Here is a 25,112-nt window from a genome sequence, read left to right on the forward strand (position 1 = left end):
AGGTGACAACCAGGCTGCGTCTGTCCTGCCGACCTTGATCAACTGGAGGCCACTTGCAAGTGATGACCTGAGTCTGGCATGGGGTGGACAGAATAGGGGAGTGTGGGCATATGTGTCACACACATTTTGCTCTCACTGGCTCAAATAACCAAGGGGTGTTTATGTGGACCAAAAGAAATTGACAGGCCTGGTTTTTGGTGCTCATTTGAAGGTGCCACAAAGCAAACTTGCCAATCTTTTCCAGGCTTAGAATGGCTACTCCACAGTTCTGACTCATGAAAGGCAGTGTGCTGCATGCTTTAGATATACTGTTTTCTAATCCTTAATACAACCCCAAGTAGGTGTTATTGATCCCATTTTACTGACAGGAAACTGAGGTCCTGAAAGATTATTTCCAAGGCAGCACTGCATTCCGGGGCTGAGGCTATCTGGGACACACACTAATGCCTGGCCCCCCGCCCTGTCTTGGGGGTCTGCAGGCTGAGCCCGCGCCAGACTCCAGCTGACTGATCATCCAGGGACAGGTCAAAAGTGATGTGCCCAGGCTAAATCTGATCAAACTAAAAAGGATTTGCAAAGAAAACCATCAACAAAACGAAAAGACAACCTACCAATTGGGAGAAGACATTCGCCAACGATACATCTGATAAGGGGTTGATATCCAAAATTTATAAAGAACTCATACAACTTAACACCAAAAAACCCCAAACAATCCAATTAACAAACGGGCAGAGGATGTGAAGAGACATTTCTCCAAAGAGGACATACACATGGCCAATAGACATATGAAAAGATGCTCAACCTCACTAATCATCAGAGAAATGCAAATAAAAACCACAATGAGATACCACCTCACATCTGTCAGAATGGCTATCATCAATGTATCAACAAACAAGTACCGACAAGGATGTGGAGAAAAGGGAACCCTCGTGCGCTGTTGGTGCGATTGCAAATGGGTGCAGCCACTGTGGAAAACAGTATGGAGGTTCCTCAAAAAATTAAAAATAGAACTACCTTATAACCCAGCAATTCCACTTCTGAGTATTTATCTGAAGAAAACCAAAACATTAATTTGGAAAGGTATATGCACCCCTATGTTCACTGCAGCATTATTTAAAATAGCCAAGATATGGAAGCAACCCAAGTGCCCACCAACAGGTGACTAAAGAAGATGTCACACTCACTCACACACACACACACACACACACACACACACTGGAATATTCCTCAGCCATAAAAAAGAATGAAATCTTACCATTTGCAACAACATGGATGGACCTAGAGGGTATAATGCTAAGCGAAGTAAGTCAGACAGAAAAAGACAAATACCATATCTTACTTATATGTGGGATCTACAGAAAATAAACAGAAACGGACTCATATGTAGATACAGAGAGCAAACTGCGGATTGCCAGGTGGGAGAGGGGTTAGAATGCTGGGTAAAGATGGTAGAAGGGTTCAGAAGAACACATGAAATCGTTAGTTGCAGAGTACTCATGGGGATACGGGGTGAGGCATGGGAAGCGTGGTGCCGGGAGGGTGCGGGACCTACTCAGGGCGGATCGCTTCACGAATCATCTAAGTGTCTCACCACTATGCTGTTCACCTAAAACTGATATGAAATAATATTGAATGCCAACTGTAATTGAAAGATAAAAAGAATAAAAAAACAAATAAAACCCCCACGTTCCTACCCAAACAGGAGCTTATTTTATTTCTCTCAACCAGTGTAGACTCTGGAACACAAGGAAAGGCAGGACAGATCTTGTTCTAAGAGTCCGCTGTGCTTCTCTCTCACGTAGCTCAGAAAATTCCACAGAACAGGCCTGCTGGTACTCGTCTGTCCGCAGCAGCACAGCAATGGAACAGAACAGGAGCTATATATAGCATGCCTGGGGACGAACACTACTGGTGTCTTTTTAACACCAAAAACAATTAGTAGATTCATTAAGTGGGACCCTGACTACCCTTTTGTTGTCAAGGTTACTTGTTTTGAGCAATGGTTTACCTTGATGAACGCGACCAGTTGCCAATAGTAAATGATAAAATGTTTTAATTTGCTCACAAGAAATTACAGTGTCTACAATTCCCAGCAAGAACCAAAGCTTTAGTGAAATCATTCCTGTGCTGATGTTTATAATCCACAGTTTTTTATGAAAATTATTTAATAAAATTTGCAGTTCTGGATGTCACCCAGTCTCGGCTTCTCCAGCGGCAATCACCGAGCTCCAGGCACAAGGTTTTGGCTTTTTCCTGGCAGCCCTTAACTTGGTGCCTTGTAAACAGCAGGCACACAATAAAATATGGACCCTTAATACCAGCTAACATTTATTGAGCTCTTTCTTATTCTCTGCCAGATGCTGTATTAAGTGCTTTGCACATATTATGTTACTTAAATCTCACATCAACCCTATGCAGTTGTATTTATTATGTTCCCCTTCCACAGAGGAGGAGAGGAGCCTTCCAGAAAGGTGAAGTGACTTGCTCAAGGTCACCTAGGTAATAAAAGGAGCAGCACCAGGATTCAAACCCAGGGCACCTGGCTACAAAGTAAGCAAAATACTGAATGAATAAACTACTTCTGCCCAAGTGCACCAGTATTCCGCCCCAGCTCTCACTAACATGGGCTTGCTGATCAATCCCACGGCAGCTTCTGGTCTCATGGCTCTCACTGGCCTAGCTCTCAAGGTCCCCGAAGCCTAGCCAGTGAAAAGAAAGCCATCCATAGAGTGACAGAATAAAGGCAGGTGACTTAGAAGGGGGTTCCAGGGCTCAGCGGCGGCTATCAGTCCGCTCCTGCTCTTTTGGATGAACTCTGCAGCTGTGCCCCATCCAACATGAATTCATCTGCTTTGGGAGCTTTTAAAGGAGGATTTACAGCTAACTTGTTAATATCAGAAAAGTTAAAAGAAAAAAAAAGACAGAAACAAGGGAAAAGGACAAGAATGCAACAGGAAGAGAAATGAGGGTGGGTGGCTTATACTATAATTTAGGGGGGGAATCACTGTTAAACAGGACCCAAGAAAGCTGGCTACAAATCTGCAGAGACAAAGTACATTAGTGTCTGGGATGCATAAGGCCAGGGGTGGGAAGGAAATGGGGAGTGACTGCTAATGGGTGGGTGGGTTCTTTTTGGGTTGATGAAAATGTCCTCGAATTGACTGTGGTGTTAGTTGTACATAGCACAAGTCTGTGAATACACTAAAAAACACTGAATTGTACACTTTGAATGGGTGAACTGTATAGTACTAAAAACAAGAAAGAAAGAAGGCTGGCCAAATATCAGACCACACTAAAACTATCCCCAAAGCATAAAATATTAAAACCACAACTACATGATGAGATCAAGCAAAAATCAGAGCACCCTGGTATGTATGAGTGCCATATAATAACAAAAGTGGATGAGATTTATTATTTGCTTCAAAGCAGAGAAATCTGAAATCTAAAAATCATTTTTTAATTAAAATTTATTGGGGTGACAGTTGTTAGTAAAGTTACATAGATTTCAGGTGTACAATTCTGTATTACATCATCTATAAATTACATTGTGTATTCACCACCCAGAGTCAGTTCTCCTTCCATCACCATATATTTGATCCCCTTTACCTTCATCTGCCACCCCCTCCCCCCTTACCCTCTGGTAACCACCAAACTATTGTCTGTGTCTATGAGTTTTGTTTCTTTATTTGTTGGTCTTGTTCCTTTGTTGCTTTCAGTTTTATATCCCACATATCAGTGAAGTCGTATGGCTCTCGACTTTTTCTGTCTGACTTCTTTCACAAGTGTTGGAGGGGTTTTGGAGAAAAAGGAACCGTCATACACTGTTAGTGGCAACGCAGATTGGTGCAGTCCCTATGGAAGGCAGTGTGGAGGGTCCTCAAAAAACTACGAATAGAATTACCATATGACCCAGCAATCCCTCTCCTGGGTATCTACCCAAAAAACCTGAAAACATTTATACATAAAGACACGTGTGCTCCAATGTTCACTGCAGCTTTGTTTGCTGTGGCCAAGACATGGAAACAACTAAAGTGTCCTTCGATAGATGAATGGATGAAGAAGTTGTGGTATATATACACAATGGAATACTATTCGGTGGTAAGAAAAGACGATATAGTGTCATTTGTGACAACATGGATGGATCTTGAGATTATTAAAAATCAAATATTTAAGGCATTATAAACAATCTGTTTTATGTTTGGAAACACAAGTAGTTGCAGAATTTGGGATCAGAACCAGCGGAGAAACAGAAACCAGTTCTAAGCCAGGGAAGGACAAAGCAAACATGAAAGGTGTGACAAAGCAGAAAGAAGACGCATAAAGGCCTGTCTGATCCTACCAAACGAGGATTCCAGGGCATTCCTGAGGAATCTGACCCATTTGTGAGGTTATTCAACATCCCCATGCCATAAAACAAGGCCTCATAAGTAGCTGAAAATATGTCAGGTAGCAGGGGAGCCCTTTCCGAATTTCAGTGTGAAAGCCTTGCAATGGGCAGAGTATTCTTGCTAAAGACTGTGCGGCATTTCAAGGACTTGGTACAAACATCCTTCTTTTTTAAAGAGCCTAATATTAATCCTGAAAGCTCCCTTCCTTACACCCAAGCTGCCTTCAAGGTTCTCTCCCAACCCCTCTGGTTCCTAAGAGGCTATAAAAATCAGTGACTAGTGGAGATGATTGCACAACCTTGTGAATACATGGGAAAAAAACCACTGAACTATACACTTTACAAGGGTGAAATTTGTTATATGAATTATATTTTAATAATAATTTTTAAACTTGTTTTTAAAATCAGGGCCAAACACAGAATTAACATATTACCTGACAATTCTGCTTCTGGGTATGTACCCCAAACATTTGAAAGCAAGGACTCAAACAGATACTTGTACACTCAGGTTCATAGCAGCATTATTCACAATAGCCAAAAGGTGAAAGCAACCCAAGTGTCCATCAATATATGAGTGGATAAGCAAAATGTGGTCTATCCATACAGGGGCGTATTACTCAGCCTTAAAAAGGAATGAAGTTCTGACACATGTCACAACATGGATGGACCTTGAGGACACCATGCTAAGTGAAATAAGCCAGTCACAAAAGGATAAATATTGTAGGATTCCATTTATATGTGGTACCTAGCAGACAGAAAACAGAATAGTTGTTACCCGGGGCTGGGGGAGAGGGTAATGGGAAGTTACTATTTAATGGGCACAGAGTTTCTGTTTGGGATGATAAAAAGTTCTGGAAATAGATAGTGGTGATGGTTACACAATATTGTAAATGCACTTAATGCCACTGAATTGTACATTTAAAATGGTTAAAATGGTAACGTTTATGTTATATACGAGTATATTTTACCACAATAAAAGACAATTCAAAAAAAAAATCAGGGCCCTCTCATCTAAGAATCCACACTTGATATCTGCTTCAGGGTAATAAGGCAGCACAAAAAAAGACTTCAGAAAGTGAACACTTTTTTTGGATGACAAATCTGAGGTCAAAACACTTTCATAGCTGAAGTCAAGTTTCAGCTGATGAGGCAGTTAAGATTTTTAATGCTTATGCATCTAACTTGGTCAGTTGGGAGGACTAACAGCATTGTAATACACATGAACACGTATGTCTTCCTCTGTCTACTAAGGAGCTTACACCTGTAAGATAAGCCTTTAGACCAGCGCTATCCCATGAACTTTCTGCAATGATGGGAGTGTTCTCTATCTGTGCTGTCCAATACAATAGCCACTAGCCACATGGGCTAGTAAGCACTTAAAATGGGGCTAGTGCAACTGAGGAGCTGAATTGTACATTTTATTTAAGTTAATTTAAATAGCCACACACGTGGCAACTGGCTGCCATGTGGGCCAGCACAGACTCTAAAATCCTAAACTTAAAAACTTACAGCTTGCCACACAACTCTCTTATCTTGCCAAAAGCCACATGCAGTTTCCACAGTTCCAGAAAGTTGAATGGTCTCCTTTTGAGCTCTGGGCCATTTTGTGGGGTGAAGCACCTAGCAGTGGGCGTCAAAGAGGGGTAGAGGGAAAAAAACGAGTCCCTCTATTCTCCTGTGTCCTAATTGCACAAAGTAGGCAGAGAAAGCTCACCTAGGACAATGGTGAGAATCTGACATACTTAAAGGAAGAGGAAAAGGCATGCCACTGGCTGGACAGGCTCCTGAATAGGTAGGGCACAAGCATATACTTTAAGAATCGCAATATGTAAATTAAGCTCTGAGTGGGGGAAGAAGCACCGCTCTTGTGTAGCACTGCAGAGCGTAGCTGAAGGCAGTCCTGCACCAACTCTCCGCTGAGCACCGGGTCATGCTGGCCCGTTACCCACTGGGCACTGCAGCACCAGTGAAAATGGGCCTCATACACGCACACGCATGAAGACTGTCCCCAGTCCTCCAGCCAGAATTAACTGTTGGCTCGTCTATGGCCTCATGGTCCATTTTTCTGTTAACATTTATGGTACTTTTCAGTGTTAGACTTGGATTATAGTAAGTCAGAGAAAGCCTACTTTCAGTAGGTCACTAGCTCCTCAGAAGGCAAAAGTAGTGTATAAATATATTGCTATAAATGTATACCACATTCAAAAATGTTTTTTGTGCCCATAGACATGGGTCTGGGGCCTTGTACTCAATGCGCGTGATCGTGCCACCTCGTAGAGCACCAGCTGTGTGCAAGACACTGTGCCAAGCACTCCCCAGGCATCACCTCATAGAAGCCTCCTGCTGACCCCACCAGGACTTTCTCTTATTATACCCATTTTATAAGGAAGAAACTGAGGCTAGAACAGACCAAGAAAGTAACCCCTGACCCCACAGCCAGTTAGTGGCCAAGCCGCTATCTGATCAGATTATAAAGTCTTGAGTGGTAAATTCTTTAAAAAAAATTGTTTTTTAAATTTATTTTATTGTGGTAAGAACACTTCCCATGAGATCTTCCCTCTCAATAAACTTTTAAGTGCACAGTACCGTCTTGCTGACTCCAGGAAAGATGCTGCACAGACCTCTAGAACTTACTCATCTTGCTTAACTGAAACCTTTTGCCCACTGAATAGTAACTCCCCATTTCCCCCTCCACCAGGCCCTGATAACCACCTTTGAATCTATGAATTTGACTATTTTAGATACTTCGTGTAAGTAGAATCATGCAGTATTTGTCTTTCTGTGACTGGCTTATTTTATGATGCCCTCAAGGTCCATCCATGTTGTCACATATTGCAGAATTTCCCTCTTCAAGACTGAATAATATTCCAGTGTGTGTGTGTGTGTGTGTGTGTGTGTGTGTGTGTGTGTGGCACATTTTCTTTATCCATGCATCTGTCCATAGAAATTTAGGTTGTTTCCACATTTTAGCTATTGTGAATAGTGTTAATACGTCTTTGAGATCCTAATTTCAATTCTTTTGGCTATATACCCAGAAGCAGGATTGCTGGGTCATAAGGTAGTTCCATTTTCAATTTTTTGAAGCATCTCCATACTGTTTTCCATGGTGGCTGCACCAATTGACATCCCCACCAATAGCGCAGAGGGTTCCGGTTTATCCACCTCCTCGCCATCACTTGCTGTCTTTTGTTTTTTTCAAGTGTGCCTGACAGGTGTGAGGTGATATTTCATCAGTAAAGTCTTAACTGAAGAAAGAGGTGAAAACGCAACACTATGTGCGAAAGGTTAGAGAAGAGCGACACCAATGTCACAGGTGTAAACACCAGACAGAAAGTCACGTTAGGAGGCTTTAAGGAACCGGGAGACTGGGAGGCTTTGTGAAAAGGGTGTGAGTGGTGGTCCTGTCTGTCCAAGAGGGCACAGCAAGCGGAGAGGCCTTTCGAGGAGACATGTCTGTATGAACAGAAGAGACTTCTGGACCCAGGAGGGAAGGAGGACCCTTCCAGCCTCAGAGAATGTAGAAGAAGATCCGCTACCTGTCCTGGAAAAAGTTACCACGCACCTGTGTACAGGGGGCAGCTCACCCCACATTCTCTCTCCATCCCCTCAAAGGGGAAGTCCAGGGGAAGCCTGTCCTTGGTCCAAGACGATGGGGAGTGGAGAGGGAGCTGGGTCTGAGTCTTAGAGGGAGAGTCTCAGCAGGAATACAGCCACTTGACCTTCTCCACAACTTGAATACAACAGGCAGAGAGGAGAGGACATCGAGGAAGTCACTGGGACCCCATGAACACAGGGCCATGGCCATTCCGCCTGTCGCAACCGTCCTGGCGTGTGTGCCAGCCACACCCTCAAGGTCCGGACGTGCCTCCATTTTGGCACAGCTGGCCTGTTTTCAGATCAGCCTGTGAATCACCTGTGTAGTTATTCAAATCACTGAAGTTCTGACAGTCAGTAGGTCTTTAAGAGGGACCAATAACCCCAGCATAGGCCCGTCACAGTAACTCCTACACTGAGACAATATTTTTCTCAAAAGGCTGACTCCTTTGTGATCTAAATACCGACCAGCCAGGTCTTGTTTGACTACGGAGATTTTTCTAGTTAGGGCTGAAGTCCTCTGCCACACAGATAGCAAGGTTTCTCTCTCTCTCTCTCTCTCTCTCTCTCTCACCACACCCCAGAGGGTCAAAGTAATGCCAAGCTATAGGAATGCTGCCAACACCTCAGTGGCCCAAAAAGATAAGACTGAGGCCCTGAAACCTGATAGCCCTCCTGAAACCAGGTGTATGCTCCGCAAAGTAAACTGGGGAGCAAACTAGAACATAGAAAGTGGTTACTGACATCAGGATGTTCCCAAAGGAATCCACGTTCCTGTCTACATTTTGTCTAATAAAATCCCCCCTTTCAGGGTTGTCTCCCAGGCACCAAGACATTTGCACCCACCACCCTGTGCCAGGGGCAGCGGAAATTTGTTTCTACTCTGGCTTTACCATCCTCAGAGATTCTGGCCTCAAGTTCCCAAGGCGGGTTTAAGTCTACACACATGACATTTCCTGAAATCCAGAAAAGCCTACGTACCTTCCAGTCTTTCCTTCTGCAAGTGAGAAGCTGCAGTGTGTTGCTACATGAGCTGAGTCCAGGAAAAGGAAAATTTGAGTCTCTGCAGAAGGTCCAAGATCAGACTCCCCAGAAGCCTGGCTGCCGGAACTGCGTTTCCCCCTCTCATTTACATACACAGTGAAGTCATTCCAAGTAACGCCCTCAGGAGCTGGGGCCCATGTCTCCTTCCAGGGCATTACTCACTTATAGATAAACTATCTTGGGAAAGACAACAGCATGCAGAAGCTCGAAACCAGGCTCTTTGCTCTGGTCCTATTTTTATTTGAGAGAAACCCTACCTCGAGCCAGAGATGGCATTGTAAGCACAGGCTTTGCTTTCCATGTTTAGTTCTATTTGCTTCTCTATTGAAAACTGTCCTCAGTCACTTCTTGCTATCCAAGGAGCATTTACTGAACCAGCTACTATACGACCTGCCTCATGAAGAAGTGTACCGTTTGGCCAAGACAGAGGCATGTACACAAATATTTGTAACTGTACTACTGTTGCAATAAAGCTGTATTAGAGCGAGGGAAGACACTGTGCTTGGCATGGTGGCTGTAGATATGTCCCCGCATTTCCATCAGAACGGCTCAAATTAAAAAGACTGATAATACTAAGTGCTGGCACAGATGTGGCGGTTCTGGAAGTCTCAACATTTCCTGGTGGGAATGCAAAATGGTACGATCATATGGTAGGCAGAATAATGCACCCCCCCCCCCCAGAGACGTCCACGTTCTAGTCCCCGGAACCTGTGAAAATCTTACTTTATATGACAGAAAGGCCTTTGCAGACGTGATTAAGTGAAGGTTCTTGAGATGGGAGATTATCCAGGATTTTCCAGGTGGGCCCAATGTAATCACAAGGGAAGAGAGTAAGAATGAGAGAGAGATGTGATAGTGGAGCAAGTTGGGGAGGGAGTGACTGGCAGGTGACACGCTGCTGGCCTTGAAGATGAAGGACGGAGCCATGAGCCAGGTGGCCTCTAGGAGCTAGAGAGGGCAAGAGAACAGATTTTCCCTTAGAATCTCCAGAAAGACTCTGCTGACACCCTGATTTTAGGAGTTCTGATTTCCAGATTATAAATAATAAATTCATGTTGCTATCAGCCAGTAAATTTGTGCTAATTTGTTATAGCAGCAATAAGAAACTACTTCCAATTATCTGGAAAACGGTTTGGCACTATCGGTTCAAGTTGACCCAGCAATTCCACTCCTAGGTTATGTCCGCAACAGAAATGCAGCTGTGTGGGCACCAAGCGATGTGTACAGCATGTTCATAGCAGTTTTAGTCAAAACAGTAAAACACTAGAAATAACCCAATTGTCCATCAGCAAGAGAATGGATAAAATAAATTGCAGTACAGTCACAACATGTAATAGTTCTCAGAAATAAAAAGAAATGAAACCCTGAGGTCTGCAACAACATGAGTGAGACTTACAGACATAATGTTGAGTGAAAACACCAGGCACAAAAAAGTATATACTTGATGAACAAGTTCGGGAAATGGACAGTGGTGATGGTTACACAACATTGAGAATGTACTTAATGCCACTGAACTGTACTAAAAAAACGGCTAAAATGGTATGTTTTATGTTATGTATATTTTGCCAAAATAACAATGTATCTGCTACATGAATGTATTTTAATAACGTTTGGAAACAAGCAAAACTAATCCAAGGTGAAAAGAGGTGAGAACAAGTCGCCTTTGGCGGGAGCTATTGTCTAGGAGGAGGCATGAGGGAGCCTTCTGGGCACTGCAAATGTTTAGTTTCTTGATCTGGGTCTTGGTTACATGGGTGTATGTGTAAACATTCATCAGACTGCATGCTTCAGATCTGTGAATTTTCCTTTCCAAATGCCAACCCCAAGTTTATTTGCCCATGATTTTATTTACCTTCATCAGCATTGTTATCAACACTAATGGAAAATGGAAAAGAAACCACCAAAAGTGTGCATGGTCGGGGAAGGCTTTAGGGAAGAGGTGAGGTGTAAGCCAAGCACTGAAGGATGCAGACGGCAGACACAGAGAGGAAGGGGATTCTGGGCCCAGGGAAGAGCACACACACGGGCAGTGAGGTGCCAGCCGGTGCAGAGTGTGCTGGACACTACAAACGGGGTGGTCGCTGGCCAGAGAGAGGCGGCTGGAGAGGCCAGCAGGGGCCCTCTCCCAACACGCCTGGGAAACCCTACAGCAGTTAGTCTGTACTCATGCTAGGCAGACGTCAGAGGAGGTTAAGCCAGAGGGTGACATGATGAATCCATGACAGGGAGGGTGACCTGGACAGAGGGACAGAGACCCCTAACTAAGGCGCTTATGATAATGGTCAGACCCTAGATGACAGGGTCTGACATAGGCATTGGCATGAGGATGGGGTCACGAGAGATGAAGGAGGCAGAACTCCCTATCTTGGATATAATTGGAGAGGGGTCGGGGAGGCTGCGGTGATTCTGCTAACGGGTGAAGACCAGACTCCCCCTCCCTCTGCCTTCTGGGCCGGCAGTGGGGGATCAAAGCATCTCAGAGCTGGAAAGTACCAGTCGGATTACCTAGTGTACATTGTACTTTCAGACAAGCAACCAGCAACCGAGTTCTTCTCACAGGCCAGCACCTGAGGCCACACTTTGTGAGGAACAAGCGGAACGAGAGAGCTAAGGCTTATCTACGTTAGTGAGCCCGTCCTCGACAAGAGGGAACATGACTCATTCAGTTGTGGTGGCCAATGCCTTCCCCAAATGCCCTCGCCGACCTCACCTTCTGCCATGGGTCTCAGGCCTCACCAACCTCTCACTGGAAAAGTTCTCTCCACAGCCCACCCAAATCCTGTACAGCCAATGGTTCCATCTAATAATGGTTTGGTAATACCTTGTAAGTCAACCTGGGTTTTCCCCCAACAAGCTGTGTAACCAAAATGGAGGCAGGGACAGACAGGGGTTGGCTGACTATGGGCAGCCCGGGGCCACCAGGAGCCAAAAAATAAGTCTTGGTTATCAGGTTTCATAGTGGTATAAAACACAGGAGCTAACTGCTGGTTCTGTTCTTGGTGGCCTGTACACATCTGAGAGTGGTTGAACGACAGGTGCCAAATACCAGCACTTTTAGAGGAAAAACCAAGAATAGAGGGGTTTTAAGTGACTTGTTGGAGGCCTGAAACTCATTCCTCAGTTTTGATCCTAATTTGACAAGGTTAGTCAACATCTAGTTAACCACACAGTTCAATTCAGGAGCCACTACCACATGTGGCTATTTAAATGCAAATTATTTAAAATCAGATACAATTAAAAATTCAGTTCCTCCATTCTCAATAGCCACATGCGGCTGGTGGCTACCATATGGAACAAACACAGAACATTTCCATCCTCACAGAAAGTTCTATTGGATAGTGCTATACCTCATATGTGGTATCTCCTTAAATTGGCCTGATTTTAAGAGGCACTCACTCTGAAATCATCTTTACATGCCAAAGTGGCAAGAATCCTTTAATTTTTAACTAATAAAGATAAAGTCATGTACCACAAAGGACATTCAACACTCCTTAGTAGAAAGGCACTGAGTCTTCTTGGGTCCCTCAGTCGAAAATGAGAGAAAGTAAAAAGACAAGAGAAATGAAAGCTGAACAGGGTAAACAGCCCATTTCGCTCTCTTGACTATTCTGCTATCAAAAGAGTTACTCTCATCCCAGAAGATTAAGGGGATGTGGAAATTAATGGGCCATTAATAAGAAGCAATTATTCTTTAGAAGTAATTTGTGACTGATGAAAACAAAATCAAGTGAAGTGGAAATTTGGGTGGGTGAGGAGGGTAAAAAAGGAGAGCAGGAACATGTTTTGCAGTAAGAAAACTGCAATTAGAAAACTAATTTTTTAAAGAGAGCTTTTAGTCTGAAGATGTAATTACAACTGCTTACATAATATTGGTTACTTACCTAATGAAAATGATCACTGTTAAATTTTGTTCATAACACGTATCTCCACTGGGAAAAGTTACCCAACTGTGAAGAAAGCTTCCACTGAAGGCTGTCACAATGTTTCACCACCAATTGTCACCCTTGACTGGTGCTCAAGAGAACTGAACACACACAATTAATAAGGTAGAGAGGAGGAAAATCTCCTAAGAGACAACACTACCCGCAAGCATAGGAAGAGAACACACAGGAATCTGGGGGAAAAGGGGGAAACAGAAGCACAGCAGGAGAATACTGTTTTGCCCAGTTTACAATTCAGAAGATTATTTCAAGTGAAGGGCACATATTAAAGTGTTGTTTTGAAACAGGGATGCGGAGCCCTGCTTAATGAAGGGCTTTAAGTGCCTGGTGAAAGACTCAAGCTACAGGGGCCTTTCCTGCTCTGTATTTCTGAATTTCAGGTATTCATTTATGCTCTCCTTTTCTCCCTCCTTCTGCTTACATAAAATACAGTAGAAATAAATATGAAAAGTGGGCGAGAAAGAAAAAACAAACAAACAAACAAACAAACAAGAGTAGGGATAGAAAAACGGAGCCAAGAAGAAAGTTACTCCAATATATCTACTCTATCAACTGGGTTCCACACTGCTTGACTTGCTAAACCAACAGTTAACTCTTAATGACTCAGCGACAAAGGTGAAGAAAGACCAATTGCTCAGAAGGGGGACAACTTGGGCCTGGCGGGGACTTGTCCTGCAGGCCCTGCAAGCAAGTGCTGGCTCACTCGCCCTGCTCAGTAAGTTCCTCTATGGCCCCTGCCGCTCTCTCACATCATCAAACCTAGGCCAGGGGAGGCGGGACGAGCCCCTGAATTGACTGGAACTGCCCGCCCAATAATGTGGTCCCCAGAGTTAGGGCATCTGTCCTGTCAGCCAACCTGAACTTGTTGATCACAATCAGCAAGTGGCTTCTGTGAACAAGTGCTAGGTAGGCACGACACCAGCCCTGGGGGGAAATGACCAGACTTGACCTCACAGAGCCCATCCCAACCCAGCTCGACAGACCGCCCCCCAGCAGACTAGATCCCCACTGGACCCAACATGGAACCTGGGAGACCCAGAGCCAGTTACGACCACCCTCTGCTCCCGCCATTCCATCAGTATCGTACCACACTTTCCCTCTGTACAGCTCAATAATGACCGCCAAGTGAAGTCTACCCCCTTTCCACAGCCTGTCAGGTCCCCAAGACAACGATCGGTGCGAGGACCTCACCACTTGCCCGTGCTGGGGAAAGTGAAAGCAGCCTCACTCCCTGAGAGCCCGGGGCTCTGGGCCTGCTTTGCCTTGCTGTAGGCAGGGAAGACCATTTCCTCAGAGCGTCTTTCCATTTCTCCTAAGCACACCCATGCAGAGATCCACGTCGCACTGAAGACCACAGCACACATTCTGCGCTTCATACCACACTCAGCAGCGCAGTGACCACACTCAACACCACCGGGCCCTATGCTACCCTGGGGCTCATTCTAGCCCAAGAGAGCTTTCTGCCAGGATGGAAATGTTCCAGATCAGTGCTGTCCAATATGCTAGCCACTAGCCACCGTTGGCTACCGAGCACTTGAAATGTGACTGGTCCAAATGGAGACCTGCTGGAAGTATAAAATACACAGGATTTTGGAAGACTTGGTGCAAAGAATAGAATGTAAGATGGCTCATTAATAATTCTTTATATTAATTATATGCTGAAGTGATAATATTTTGGATATGCTGGGCTAAATAAATTATATTAATTTTACCTGTTTGTTTTTACTTTTTTTTAATGTACCTACTATTAGAAAATTTAGGATTACATATGTGGCTAGAATTCTATTTGCATTAGCCAGCACCAGCCTATACTATCATTTAGTCTTTTTCTTTAAATTGTGTTTTATTTTCATTTTTACTCATTCTGAAAATATTCATGAAATTACAGTTTGATGTACTAGTTGTATTTTTACAATACAATTACAGAATCCACAGAACTTTTAGTCTAAAATTGAAGAGAGAAGTTTATCTATGTGTCACCTACAACCTTCCTGTGTACCACAGCCTTTGGGAAATGCTGGCCCAGGGAAGGGTTACTCAGAGTGTGGCCTGCGGATGGTGCCAGTCTCTTTATGGTTTGTTACCATCCGCAGTAAGAACATAAATTGAAAGCATGCATTTCGAAACATTTATAGCAATTTCACACAGTAATCTGACATCCATTGATACCTTGGAACCTAATATCTAATCTAATCTAATATTTAAATACTGGGACTTGTATTTTCCATGTCTTTTACATTTTATTTTTCTAGTAAGTCTTTTTATTATATTTTACCAAGATACTGGTCAACAACAGATTGGAAACCAGAAAAAAAAAACACCCCAAACTGGTCCTGCCCCAGAGTCAGTTGGGACACATTGGCCTAGGGTACACGAGAACCTTCCACAGGCCCTCCAGACCGATGAAGCAAGAGCCGCGGTCCTCAGTCACACCCGTGCAGTGTCACACAACAGGAAAGTGTACTAAGCAGATCTTCCAGACCCAACAAGAAAGGCTGGCACAGAGAGGGTGGGGGCTTGATTCCTGGCAAACCAAACTTCTGTTAAATGGAACTGCTCTTCCTCTAAGTATTTTGGTTAATAAAATTTTTGCTGTAATTTTAAGAAATGAGGGTCCTCATCACCTTTGGGGAGAAAAATAACTGTGTCCTAAGGAAAAGGTACACAAAATCCTTATAAAATGTAGATCGATAGAACTGAGCCAGTTTTGAGAGGGGTACAGAAGATGTGGGCGGTACAGCCCAGGTAGGAAGGGACTTAGTTATAACCCATCTGGGAAGGCATAGCAGCATGAAGTTAAAAATACTTAACTCTAGAGTCAAACACATTTGGGTGTGAAGCCTGGCTTGCTACTTACTCTATGGCCTTGAATAAATCTCTTATCCTCTCTTAATTTCAATGGATTTACCTGTTGCAGTAGAGAATCTCCCGAAAGAGATTTTCCTGCTCTCCCAGTCAGTGCTTACCACTCCTAGCAAGGAGCTATGTCCCCTCTCCTTGAATAAGTGCTGGCCTTATGACTTGCTTTGACTACTAAATGCAGCAAAAGCGACCTTCTGGGACTTCCAAGTCCAGGCCTTAAGAGTAGTGGCAACTTCTGCTTCCTCACTGTGGAAGTGCAGCTGCCCCGCGGAGCGGAGCCCGGGACAGTCTCCCTGTGATTAGACACGTGGACCACGAGGCCTTCTTGGACACTTCACACCCACTGAGCTCCCAGCTGACTGCAGCAGCGTGCGCCACTCCAGCTGACACCACATGGAGCAAAAGAACCACTAACTGCGCAACTGAGCCCAACCAACCCCCAGACTCATGACAAATAATAAGCTTGCAGTGGTTTGTTTCACAGGAATGCATAATTGAAACACCTCTAAAATGAGGATAAAAACAGTATAAACGGTGTTTGTGAAGAATGCAGTAAAATAACGTGTGACAAGGGCTTATAATGGTACTTGTGCTCAATAGTGAGCAACAGTTACTGTCTGAGGAGCTCAAATGAACACACGTGCAGGATGTGACTGCAGACTGCCCGGCAGGCCAGCTCCAGGTTCTGAGGCTCCGCAGGCCCGGAGCAGCACCGCGAGATGCACAGAAGGTGAAAAGGCAGGCTTTGCAGGGAAAGCCAGTCCCGGATCTGCAGGATGGTGCGTGCAGCAGAATGGTGGTTTCTAAACCTCTGATGCATGAAGACCCCCCCCACACACACACACACACTCAAGGACTTCTGGGCAAGCACACATGTGCATGCACCAAAGGCTGAAGGCTGCCATGGTAGAAGCCTACCGGTCTCTACAGAGACAGAGCACATGGGTGGCCGCCAGGGCCTGGGGGTGGGCAGTGAGGGGAATGGGGAGTGGCAGCTAACGGGGATGGGCTTTGCCTGTGGCGTGATAAAAATGTTCTAAACTTGATGGTGGTGATGATTATACAACTCTGTGGCTATACTGATGTCGTGTAGGGAGGCCTGCGGGGTCTCTGCTCCCGCTCCCCATACAAGAACGCAGGATATGGTGAGGCCAAAAAGGAACACCCACGGAGCCACAGATGGGGGAGTCATACCACTATATTCTCTCTGGCGGCACTATACTCTCACTGGAGGCTGGATCCACACTGTCTGCAAACCGCCATCCACACTTGCCAGCCCAGCCGCCATCTTCTTGCTAGCCCCCGTTCTTCCTCTCTCCTCTCCCTCTTCTCTGCTAGCGTAGCCACAGCAGTTATATTAGTGGCCAATGGCTCACTGGTTACAGCTGACGGCCAACTAGCCACAGCTGATGGCCATCCAATCACAGGTGATGGCCATTTACTACCTGAGCCAGCACCTTTCCACGTGAGGCTGAGAGCCTGGAAACTGCTTTCTGGGGCTCTGTCCCCACACTACTGAAAACCATTGATTTGTGCATTTTAAATGGGTGAAATGTGTGGTAGGTGAATGTCCTCTCGATAGAGCTATTATTACACAAATGCGCAAGGGAGGGTAAAAATGAAGAGGGTGAGATGACAAAGGAGCAAGAAGCGTTCCACGGGGTTGGTTGTCTGGGGGCTACGGGACATCAGCCTATTTGGCATCAAGAGGAAAAGTGTGTATTTTCAGATAGTGAATGAATGCAGTGCCAGCCAGGAGCTCTGTACCCTGGGACAGACCCTGCCATTCCAAGGGATCACAGGCATTTGGCATGACTGCTGCCAGCTGTTCCGTCAAACGCTTTGTGTGTGCGGCTCACTCACACCTGCTTCTCTTTCGCTTAAATCACAATCTGAACTCTGCTAACCAGCAGGCTTTTAAAAAGAGAGCTCCCTACGCAAGAGGAAAGCAACGTTTCCAGACAGAAAATCAGATCAGGCCCACATTCAGGAAGAGGGGACCTTGAGACCTCGCCTGCCCCAGAGCCTCAGATGCCAAGCCAGACTCCACGTTCAAAAGTGTTCCCCTCAGATGTCAGGTGGGCAATGAGCAAGCCCTTCCAGGCCACAGTGCCCCAAGGGCAGCCACCCTCACTCCTCACCTCTTCTTTCCTCTGGCTTAATGCGTTCGAAGGAGGCTGGAGGGCAGGACCATGAGAAGTTTTCAAATCCTTGAACTGCTGCCAGAGCCAACTCAGCACACGGACAGCCCCCCACCCCAACCAGGCAGTATCGTCAGCATCATGGGGCAGTAAATGCACCATGAACATTTACGAGGCTGAGCACAAGTTATAGCTTGTTAAGTCCTCCCAACAAGGCCCACCAGGCTATTTACCAGCACGCCCCCCCCAAACCCCCATCTTTCGCCCGCCCATATAACCCTGCAAATCCTGTTTTATAAGTCAATCAGTATAATTACTACTGAAGACCAGGTGTTCTCTTAAAAAACAAACCACTGCAGAATATGGGGTATCTGGATGAGAGGAAAATGTCCTTTAATCTTGGAGAGGAAGAAGGGTTAAAAACAGAAATGACAGGCTTTGACCAGTTATGTCACCAGGGTCTGGACATCAGAAGAGAAAGCTTTCCCTTTCAGCAGTTTGCCTTGAAGGTCCTGCCAAGTCAAAGCGCTATAGTGCCATCACTAAAAAGCCAGAAGCCCCAGACCAAATGCAGCTTTGTGACTTTCCCTACTGCCCCGGGCATCCTTCTGTTGCCAAAGGGACTGCAGATGTTAACACACATGCACAAACTGAACTTGCTCTTTTTAGGTCCAAGCAGTTTCAGGATTAAAGTATTCAAGAATGGTTTCAAATGCAACTTGGAGAAAGGATGAAGAACTCTGATTTCTTAGGGGCCCACTCTCAGCTTTTCCTACCCAGTCTCCCCACCCTACTACTCTGGGCCCTGGAGGAAGGCTCCCCTGAACTTCCAGTTTGCACCTCTACACTCTCCCGATCCAGGGCAGGGGATGGAAGATGTGAGGGCCAAAGGACAGCAGGGAACCTCGCCTTACCTCAGAGCCATTCCCTCCTTACTAGGGAACAACTGGGCAAATGAGTTCATCTCAGTAAACACCAGCAGAACGCGCTGGGAAGCTCAACAGTCCTCAGGAAACATGCTTTGTAATTCCACTATCTCAAACTCTTCCACCAACGCGCTTCCTTAGTCCCCCTCCTGAGTATTTACTGAGCACTCAACCTGGTGTAGCTGCTGCCAGCATAACGCAACTGTCAAACAATCGCTTACAGACCTACTGTGTGCAAAAACTCTGAGAGGTGGGATGACCATCCAGCCTCCCTCTGCAGCAGGTGGCAGGGAGAACAGCACATATAACCTGGACGGAGGCCTTGCCCTCAAGCCAGTGATCTCATGGGGGCATTCGTGGCTAACCAGCTTGAACACTTACTGTGTGGGGCTCAGCTTTACAGATGTTAATTCCTTCATCCTCAAAGCAGTGCTCCTATCTCCCTGTTTTGTTCTTCAGCTTATTTTAAAGGTGCGAAAACTGAAGCTCAGAGATGTCACATCACTTCCCCCAGGTGAGACAGCAGGAAGGAGAGAGGTGGCATTCACACCCAGGCTATCTGGACTTCAATCTACTCTCAGCTCTAGGGACAGCAGTAGCCACCGGTACAGGGTCCTGCTTACAGTGGGTACCAAGAGGAACTGGAAGGTTAATGTGACATACACAGAATAAGAAGAATGCTTCGCTGGAGGTGCCACAGGCACACACAAGAGGACGTTCCTCCTCTGAGAGGAGCCTAGAGGAAGTGAACCCCCAAAGGAAAAGGGGAGAAGGGGGCAGGCAATTCCGGCTGAGGGGAGCACAGGACTTATGTGACACTGAGGCAGTATGACAGCTGAGATCTGATGATTCTACCTGCTGGCAAAGGTATCTAAGCAGATGCAAGCAAGAGGTGCTTGCTCTTCCTTTGTTACATAGTGCGTATAACACCAAAAAGAACAGTACATTTGGTCATTTCCATGGGGGCGGGGGTTAATTAAAAGGAAAAAAAGCATTACTAGTGGATAATGGGAATATGCCCAGGATTTCAATATAGGAAGAACCTGTTGCTAGAGGAAACAACCTAAGGTAGTCCCTTGCCACCTTCTACAACAGCTCCCAGGAAAACTACGCGCCAACTCATATCCATTTCCCCAACATGTGGACATGAAATTGTGGGAGAGCCTACACATCGCAGGCATTTCAGTCTTTCCCAGAGCTCACAGCACTCAGCACAGGCTTAGGAACAAACACTGACCTTCAAAATATGCAGGGTTGAGTCTCATTAGGAATGATAAGACCTTAGGCAACTGAAGAATAATCAGATTCCAGGTTGGGTTATAATAAAACCTCAACAATCAAGATTTTTCTGAAGGTGACATTATTATTTTTTTAAGTACCTGACCTCACAAACCTTCAAAAAAAAAAAAGAAAACCATGGTACTACTGGCACCTAAACTGAACACTAATTTTTCCACACCAACCCTAATACACATAGAAGTTTATTTAATATTTTAAACCTTCACACATCTTTTTATAGTTCCAATTTCCAATGAAAGAAAATGGCTCTAAGCTGATCTTAATACCAGTAGACAGTGCATTAAATGGTTCTAGAATAAAATTTCCAACCAGAGCTTAGTAAGAATTCCCGTCTTATTAAGTTCCTTCAAACAAATTAAAACCCCACAGATAAATTTCAGGCCTGACCATACAGCCCCTCCCTGCCTCTAAAATATTGAAATAACCTATTATTTAAACTCCCAACCAAATAAAAATGTGAACTTCAACACCTCCCCTTTCCAATGTTTTATTCCACTAGGTCCTCCTTCCCCAAGGCTGGTTCTGATGGGTTTGTGGGTGGTAAGAGGGACCAAAGTTTTGCCACCCCAAAATGTGCTGGGATATTGATGTAAGCTGGTTATTTAGAAACAAAAGACTCAGAAAGAACCTTTGACACCCCCCTTCCTGCCTAAAGGAATTCAGATAGATAAACCTGCTTAAAGGAAGGGAATCAGCATAATCACCCTAGCACATATGAATTAACACATATGATGAACAGGAAGAAATCTAGCAAAGCCTGTTTCTCTGTGTCCCTTGTTTCAGGATGGCCCAGGAAGAATTTGTTTACCATGTTTGCTCTTTCTCCTACCAGTGAATTACCTGCTTCCCCTCTGGAACCCCTCCCCCTTATCCAGCATGGTATATAAGCCTCAACTGCCCAGTGTGTTTGGGGTCTCATATCTTTTGACACCCTGGCATGTATATCCGTGGTAAACTTTGTACATTTTGTCCTGTTAATCTGACTATTAGCCCAGCTAGGAGAATTTAGAAGGTGGAAGGAAAAGTTATTTTTTGGGGGGCCCCCACAGTGGGTTCTGGGTTCTTCCCTAGCAGATGCAGCCGAGTTTCTGAAGCAAAAAGGATGAAAACTGAAGTACGTATTTATAGTATTTGTATCACTCTCCTGATATTTGTTAAATTTTGCCTTAAAAAATGCATGATGAAAACTGCAAACTGGGAAAGATTTAAGCCACCTCCTTCTTCTATGAATGATGCAAATGAAGGCTCAATCACAAATACCTGCCTCCCAATGAAAAGCATGTTTTAAGTGACTAAAGAGCATTTCCCTTGATTTCTTTTCCTTCCTTGGTACACCTTATATAAAATGTGCAGCTCTTCACACTGTGGTAATTCTTCGAATCTTATACTTAAGATGTGCGCTTCAGTGGTATGTATTTTATACTGCAGTGAAAAGTGTTTTAAAAATAGCTCACATTAACTTAAAAAAAAAAAAAGGTGTTGCCAAGAAAAACAGCTTGAAATCAATTTCCACGCTGCTTACACCCCCGTACTACCTGCAACTACTTTACAGAACGTTAGAAGACGCGAGACCTGCTTATCTAAAATTCTGATAAATGTCCTCAAAATCCACCCCTGCTCCTCTCATTTCTGGGCAGCCAGTCCGGGGACCAGCCTTCCATAGGTCCCAGCAGCCGCAGCCACCTGGGCTGGGAAACGCATGCGTCGCGCTGCCACGCGAGGCGGCCGTGGCCCCGACAGACCCCTGGGCAGCGCACCCAAGGTCTCGGGGAGTCCACGCGGGCGGCAAGGGAACCCGGCTCCGGGATCGCGCCCAGCTGCCCAGGCGGCGCTCCATCCGCCCCTGCCAATGTGTGATCCACGGATTCTGCCCCCTGGGGATGCCGCAAAGCACGCAGCTGGGCTACCTTCGCGGCAGCTGCAGCAGCGGCTCGCGCGTTTCCCTAGACGCAGAGTGGGCGGGCGCGCAGGCCTATGCGAACCCCGGAGCCCGCTCCGTCGGCCCCAGTGGCCCCCACGCCAGCCGCTCGCGAGGAGGGGCCGCCCTCCCCAGGGCATCAAGTGTGGGCCTCGGCACCCCACGTCAAACACACTTTCACCCACCCTAAGCCACCTCCAAGCGCACCCACTCACTCTGACTAGCCAAGAGGGGACCCTGCCACCCGCATCGCGAGAGGCGCGGCCCTCCATCCCGTGCCCTACCGACCCCGGGCCGGAGGAAGGGCGTTTATCCAACCGCCACGCCGCGCCTCCGCCCCGCGCGCCCCAGAGCCGCTGCTCCCAACAGCCCGCGGCGGGTCCGCCCCGCCCCCCCGGGGACCTGAAGACCCCCAGGCGCCCGCCGCACCCCGGGGGCCCTACCTGAAAGCCGGTGGTTGGGCGGCGAGGTCCGCACCGCGCTCGGTTCGGCCATCTTCCCAGGGAGCGGAGGCCCCCGCGCAGTCCCCTCCGTCCCAGCTCCCGCCCCGCAGCCTCCGCCGCGCTCCATCGGGAAGCGGGGCTGCACAAGCGCACTGCCTGGGCCGCCGCGCCGCACCGCACCAGCCCCGCGCGCGCCCGCACGCGTCCGCGCCCTCACACAGCGTGCGCACACGGCGTGCACGGACGATGTGCACACCGGTTCTCAGGCCGCGCACGCGCACCACGTGCACATGCGATGAGCACACCGGTCTTCATGCAACAGGCGTACACCTACCTCGTGCACTTGCCGTGTGCTCACCAGCCCTCACACGGCACGCACACACGGCGTGCACACACTAATATAAAAGCTCCCCATACAGTGCTCATACTCAAAGCGTTATGCACAGAATGCAGTTTCTCACAGGATGCGCACACATCCTCACAGCGTGTGAACAAAGCGCACACCACGTGCACACAGGTGCTCACCGAGCACGCACATGTTCTCACACACCGTGCACACCCGTCCTCACAAGTCTCGCATACGTTCACACACATACATACTCAGCGCAGGAGCTCTGGAAACAGTTCGTGGCTAGGGCCTCAGACAGGCGCCCCTTGCGCCCATGCCAGTGGGGGCAGATACAATTAGGTTCCAGTTCTTGAGGCGACCGGGTAGCCGGCATTGGGTCCTTCTTCACTCCAGTCAAGCGTGTGGCCACCCAGGGTGGGACTCCAATAAGCCAGGAGGAGCGACCTTCAAGGAAGGCAGGGCAGGGACATGCATTCTGATGAAGCTGGGCCTTCCAACCATGCTTCCACTCCCCCGCTGATTCCACCCAACAGCTACTCGAAGGTTCTTTTTTTCCTGGTGTGCAAATAATGTGCACTTGAGAAATCTCGGCAAAGACATCTCTGGAAAGTCAGAAGAAACTGCTAAACGTGTAGACTAGGGTGTAGGATCGGGGAAGGGTGTGTGTGAGTTCACGTGTGTGTGTAAGGGGGTGTCTTTCCTATGGACATCCTTTTACCCTTGCCGCGCGTATTTATCATCTTTTCAAAAGCATGCATATTGAAAAAGACATCTTTGCATGGCCAGCTCGCCTCCAGGTGTGTACCCAAGGATAGCCTGCCACACGTTTCTCTGTTGGAGAGTGGTGACCAGCCCTCTGCGGTTTTAACGCCCATCTTGGGGCACAGAGAAATACATAACTATAAAAAGCCGAATAAAGTTCAATAAAGGTACAAGGTTTCTTTGGGGGGTGATGAAAATATTCTAGGATTATAGTGACAATTGACTATACTGAAAAACAACAACACTGAATTTACATTTTAAACGGGTGAACTTTATGGTATGTAAATTATACAATAATAAAAAAGACAAGCTTCAAACCCTCAGGAACTGGCATCCGGATTCCCGGCGAAAAGCTTGGAAGAGTCCCTTTGTGGCACAAAAATATGATGAACATGTTCGTGACACTCCCAAAGGTGTGCCTGGAGTAGGGTGCGACTGTGGTAAGAAAGCCAGGAGGGGTGTTTAGACACAATTGAGCAGGAAAGCAGGCAAGTGGGGGCTGGTCCCTTGGCTGTAAAGAAAGCTGTTTCTAACCCAATAAGATGGAGTCAAGTTAACTAGGGCATGGGAGCTGTTTTCCACTTCTTTTTCCTCACAGATCTTAGGTACAAGTTTATGTAATTCATCCAATTCTTGAGCTCATGGCTTGCTGACAGTAGCACCCCTCTGTAGTTTCATTCTTTCTCTTTACTTTTTATTTCCACTTCCAGTCCTCATTCTAGTAATAGACACCTCCTCTGTTTAATATATTTTTGTAGTTCTATTTTTCAAACATATAGTGAAGATATGCATGGTTTTAATTTATATAAATAACACTGCACAAGAGATTTTTCTTGCTTGGAATTGTTTTCAACATCTATCCATTGCAGCTGTATGCAAGCCTATCAGAAATAGATTAGCCATTCATTCTGGTTTACTCTTTTGTCAATTGCCTATTCAGTCCTTGCCCATCTTTCTATGGGGCTACTGTTTTTTTTCTTGTTGATTTCCAAGAGTTTCGCGTATGCTAGATACTAATTCCTTGTGGGTTTAAATACTGCAAATGTTTCACACTAGTCAACTAACCTTTTCTAAGATTAGCAAACCTCCTTAATGTTTATGCCCAAATCAACACATTTTAAAAGCCTCTTATATGGAAATAATCTCTTATAAAATGTTGCAAGTTTACAAAGAACACTCATATTCTTTATTCAGATTCACCTATCATTACAATTTTACCCCATCTTTAAAATCATTTGTACTTCTATCTATATCTCTATTTTTTTAACCAACTGTTTTCAAAGTTGCATACAATGTCCCTTTACCCCTAAATACTTGTATTTCCTAAGAATAAGGATATTCTCTTGCACAACCACATTAGTTATCAACTTCAGTAAATTTAACATAGCTACAACTTTATCTAATTGGTTGTCAGTTTCTCCACTGTAGAGGTACTAGGTATTTTTC

The 25,112-nt window shown here is 45.8% G+C and overlaps 1 protein-coding gene across 13 annotated transcripts in view; it reads right to left on the reverse strand.

Moving 5' to 3' along the window:
• Positions 1 to 22,804, reverse strand: part of MAP7D2 (MAP7 domain containing 2) — a 91,798-nt gene extending 68,994 nt beyond the window's left edge. For 4 of the 13 annotated variants that reach the window (XM_019755447.2, XM_019755444.2, XM_019755441.2 and 1 more), the window contains exon 1: positions 22,556 to 22,771. In XM_019755447.2, the coding sequence (XP_019611006.1) occupies positions 22,556 to 22,682 (127 nt within the window). In that variant the 5' untranslated portion in view covers positions 22,683 to 22,771. Of the gene's footprint in view, positions 1 to 22,555 lie in introns of all 13 variants that reach the window. The other 9 variants (XM_019755446.2, XM_074323352.1, XM_074323356.1 and 6 more) reach the window with 7 other exon arrangements.
• Positions 22,805 to 25,112: the final 2,308 nt, after the last annotated feature.

This window comes from Rhinolophus sinicus, chromosome X, assembly GCF_036562045.2.
Source record: "Rhinolophus sinicus isolate RSC01 chromosome X, ASM3656204v1, whole genome shotgun sequence".
NCBI lineage: Eukaryota > Metazoa > Chordata > Mammalia > Chiroptera > Rhinolophidae > Rhinolophus > Rhinolophus sinicus.